Source organism: Coregonus clupeaformis, unplaced genomic scaffold, assembly GCF_020615455.1.
Source record: "Coregonus clupeaformis isolate EN_2021a unplaced genomic scaffold, ASM2061545v1 scaf0055, whole genome shotgun sequence".
Taxonomy (NCBI): Eukaryota; Metazoa; Chordata; class Actinopteri; order Salmoniformes; family Salmonidae; genus Coregonus; species Coregonus clupeaformis.
In genome coordinates, this window is record NW_025533510.1 from 993267 (window position 1) to 997989 (window position 4723).

The 4723-nt window shown below is 45.5% G+C and overlaps 1 protein-coding gene across 1 annotated transcript; it reads left to right on the forward strand.

Moving 5' to 3' along the window:
• Nucleotides 1-2676: 2676 nt before the first annotated feature.
• LOC121561240 (protein LRATD2-like) lies at nucleotides 2677-4352 on the forward strand. The gene has a single exon (XM_041873847.2). The coding sequence runs from the start codon at nucleotides 3115-3117 to the stop codon at nucleotides 3976-3978; it is 864 nt and encodes a 287-aa protein (XP_041729781.1). The 5' UTR covers nucleotides 2677-3114; the 3' UTR covers nucleotides 3979-4352.
• The last annotated feature ends 371 nt before the right edge of the window (nucleotides 4353-4723 follow it).

Sequence of the window (4723 nt, forward strand, 5' to 3'; positions counted from 1 at the left end):
GCCGGGCCGGACTGGGAACACGCACCACTTGCTTGGTGCAGGGAGCAGGTTCGGGGCGTACCGGACTGGGAACCGGCGCTGGAGGTCTATGACTGTCTCCGTCCTTTACACTCTGCGCCCCGTCCTCCTCTAGTGAGGGCTCCTCCTTGAGCCCCCACGAGTGCAGTAGTCGGTGCTCCTCTCTGTCGCTCCCTGACCACCCTTTTAGCCCCCCCCAAAAAAATATTGGGGCTGTCTCTCCTTCTCCACCCTGATCCCTTTCAGGGCTTCCATCTGCCTTGCCAGATCCTCTCTTATCTCCCGCCAAGTCCATCCTCTCTGCTCCTCCTGGGCACGCTGCTTGGTCCATTGGTGGTGGGATCTTCTGTCACGTACGTTAAGAGACGGGTTGGACCAAGGTGCAGCGTGAAAGGCGTACATGTTTATTTAACTAATAAACACACGACACAGTAACCAAAATAACAAACTTAACCGTGACGGTCCAAAGGGCTAACACACAAGCCTAAACAGGAACACAACAAGATCCCACAACACTGGCAGGAAAACTGGCTGCCTAAGTATGATCCCCAATCAGAGACAACGAGCGACAGCTGCCTCTGATTGGGAACCACACCCGGCCAAACATAGAAATACAAACCTAGAATATTCACACCCTGACCAAACTAGCCTAGAGTTCTATAGGCCAGGGCGTGACAAGGGGGATGAATACTTTTGCAAGGCGCTGTAGATTTCTCAATTTCTTTCTTAGGTTTTTGCAAGTTTACACCTTCACTATTACAGTGAAACGTTTTGTCCAGGAAGTTGTCTAAAAGGGATTGAATTTGTTGTTGCCTAATAGTTTTTTGTTAGGTTTCTACACTACTTTCCTTCCATCTTTAGCATGTCTTAATATTATTCAGTTCCTTTGGCTTTGATGCCTCTTTATTGAGTGTTGCTCTGTTCAAGTAGACTGTGATTTTGTTGTAGTCTGATAGGGGTGTCAGTGGGCTGACTGTGAATGCTCTGAGAGACTGGGTTGAGGTCAGTGATAAAATAGTCTACAGTACTACTTCCAAGAGATGAGCTATAGGTGTACCTACCATAGGAGTCCCCTCCAAGCCTGCTGCCAAGAGATGAGCTATAGGTGTACCTACCATAGGAGTCCCCTCCAAGCCTGCTGCCAAGAGATGAGCTATAGGTGTACCTGCCATAGGAGTCCCCTCCAAGCCTGCTGCCAAGAGATGAGCTATAGGTGTACCTACCATAGGAGTCCCCTCCAAGCCTGCTGCCAAGAGATGAGCTATAGGTGTACCTACCTCCAGGTAGGTGTTTGTCCCCCTGTGTGCTGAGGGTGTCAGGTTCTTGTCCAGTTCTGGCATTTAGGTCGTCATAGACTAGTACATGTCCCTGGGTTTGGAAATGATTGATCTCCCCCTCAAGGATGGAGAAGCTGTCTTTATTACAGTATGGGGATTCTAGTGGGGGGATATAGGTAGCACACAGGACATATTTCTCTGTTGAGATCATATCCTTTTTAATTTCTAGCCAAATGTAAAATGTTCCTGTTTTGATTAATTTAATAGAGTGAGTTAGGTCTGCTCTATACCAAATTAGCACACCCCCTGAGTCCCTTCCCTGTTTCACACCTGGTAGTTTGGTGGATGGGACTACCAGCTCTCTGTAACCTAGAGGGCAACCAGTGGGTCCGTCTCCTCTATACCATGTTTCTTGAAGGATGACAATGTCTGTATTTCCATTTTGATCAAGTCTGGGTTCCTGCTCTTTAGGCCAAGGGCAGATGACCTCAGGCCTTGTATATTCCTTGTATATTCTCTCTCATTCTTAGTCTCTTTGTCTCTCTCTCTCAATCCTTCTTTCTCTCTCTCTCCTCTCTGTCCTCTCTCTCTCTCTCTCTCTCTCTCGCTCACTATCTCCTGCTCACACATTTGTTTTTCTCTCTATCACACACACGTTCTCTTTAGGCCAGCTGTTTACCAAGAGACATTCTGTTTACTTTGTGGATTCAGTCTGAGAGAGATATTCTGAGAGCAGTGAACGTGTGGCTGTGACCGCCCTGTCATCACTGTTTGATATATTTTACTGCAGATAAAAACCGAGTCAACCTGAAGTGTGGGTGTCCGTGTGTCTTTCTTCTGGAGGGATATGTGAAGTTGGTTACAAAATTGGCAAGAAACATTCTGTTTACCAAAATACATTCTGTTTACCAAGAGACATTCTGTTTACCAAGAAACATTCTGTTTACCAAAATACATTCTGTTTACCAAGAAACATTCTGTTTACCAAAATACATTCTGTTTACCAAGAAACATTCTGTTTACCAAGAGACATTCTTTTGACATTACTATGTAACAACATGTTAATAACATTTTATTAGAGTAATTACAATGTTGCTACATATGGACATATAATAACTATGAAACCTTTTGATATAAATCTTTATTAATGAATACATATTAATCTCCAAGGAGTAGAATATAATGGAAAGCCTATGAGCAGAATGGGTTTGTAATAATTTATGCCAACGCTAACTATGTAGCATATGCTTTATGGTAGTTGGAGAACGATCATGAAAAGGAAATGCGCACTACAGCTTTAAATGAGAGCGTTTGTCGCTGTAGCTGTGCCAAGACCGAGATCTGCCTGCCATCAAATCCGCAAAGACTCGCAGGCTTCACTATCGCCTCCGTTGTGTTGACACAACAGTGCGGAAACAATTAATGCAGCCTACTTTATCGGCGAGGACGGACTAAGTTACATTTTAGTCACCGAGCACGAAGAGCCTGTGGCCTATTACTAATCGATCTAATCGTATTGTGCGTGATAGTTAAATGTTCCAACTTTACGCACGGATAATAGCCTAGGCAACATCAATCCACAGCAAGGCACTTGTTGATTTGAATAGACTTCCTCACAGCCGTCCGCTGCTTGGGAGTACTACTTTGCTTTTTTGGGAGACCTGCGGCTACAGATGGATCCTTCGGGAGGTTGTCATTAGTTTACCCAGGTCGTGTGTTACAGAGACGACTACAGAAGGCGATGATCCTCGGCTTTTAAGAGGTGGACCGCCCGGCAGCGTCCTCAACATCATCACTATCTGCTACCGGGGGAGGGGGCATGGGCAACCAGGTGGATAAAATTAAACTGTCACATCTAAGTTACGCAGAAGTTCCCACAGTGGACCCCAACGGACTGGACACTGAGGAGGGTCCTCGAATCGGAGTGTCTTATATTTTCTCAACCGATGACGAGGAACAGGAGGGCGAAAACAGTAACGTAGATGGAGCGGATAAAGAGCACCACACTGGAACGGAACAGAAACACTACGACAAGCGAAACGAGGTGGAGTGCGCGGTTTACCACCGGGAGGAATGTATTTACGAGAAGAGCGTCAAGACCGCGGACATGGAAACCTACTCTCCCGAGAATTTATTAAACAAATGCAAGGCAGGTGACCTGGTGGAGTTCGTAACAACGGGGCAGTACCCCCACTGGGCGGTGTACGTCGGGGACTTCCAGGTGGTGCACCTGCACAAAGCGGAGGTAAAGAACAGCTTCCTGACAGACGCCAGCCAGGGAAGGAGATGTAGGATAGTCAACGAGCTGTATAAATTCAAAGCCCTCAGCGCCGATATGGTGGTTCAGAACGCCATGGAACAGGTTGGCGCTAAAGACAGAGAGTTGAGCTGGAGAAATTCAGAGTGCTTTGCCGCTTGGTGCAGGTTTGGCAAACGGGAGTTCAAAATGGGTGGGGAGATCCGGATAGGAAAACAGCCATACAGGTTAAAGATCCTGATGTCAGATAAACAGTCTCAAATGCTGGAGTTTCAGTGTTTAGAGGACTTGATCATGGAGAAGAGGAGACACGACCAGGTGGGAAGGACATCAGTGGTCCAGGAGCTGGCCAATAATTTGAACAGTGTGGAAGAGATCAAAAGTGATCCACTCAGTGATTCAATAACTGCACAGGTTACTCAGTGATCTGCTGGATTTAAGATGATGATGTCCCTTTCCTATCCAATCACAGACCACTATCTAAGTGGAGTTCCAAACACACGTTTTGATGAATAGAATCAAAATCGCACATTCATGTCTGTGTTTTTTGATTGATGGAAGAAAAATAGTCTCAAAGGAGCAGAATATGATTTGTTCATGTTGATGTTTCATAATGATTTATATGATAATATACTGTACATGTTTATATGTCTCACCCAGGAAACTGTCATACATACATACCTCTAGCCCTGAGGTTATGTCATTCTAATGAAAACATGTTGTAGAGTATTGGTTGATCAATCATCTAGCTTATTGTACCGTACCAATAATTTGAGTCAAGTAAATGATCATTACATCTTTGCAATCGAACTGGCTTTTATTCCTTGCTGTCTACAGGTGCTGTTTCCTCTGACACTATCTCTAGGCCAAAAGGATGCTTCCCAAATGGGACCCTATTCCCCATAGTGCACTACATCTGGCCAGGGCCTAGGGCTCAAAGGTAGTGCACTATGAAGGGGATACGGTGACATTTGGGACATAGCCATAGTCGTTTCATCATTCATGCTCACTTATTTTCTGTTTCCACCTGCTTTACAGTCAGCCTCATATCTCAGAGTACTAGCCTGTTTCCACCTGCTTTACAGTCAGCCTCATATCTCAGAGTACTAGCCTGTTTCCACCTGCTTTACAGTCAGCCTCATATCTCAGAGTACTAGCCTGTTTCCACCTG

Coding starts and splice junctions, on each gene's coding strand:
- LOC121561240 (XM_041873847.2), top strand. CDS start 3,115: ATGGGCAACCAGGTGGATAAAATTAAACTGTCACATCTAAGTTACGCA.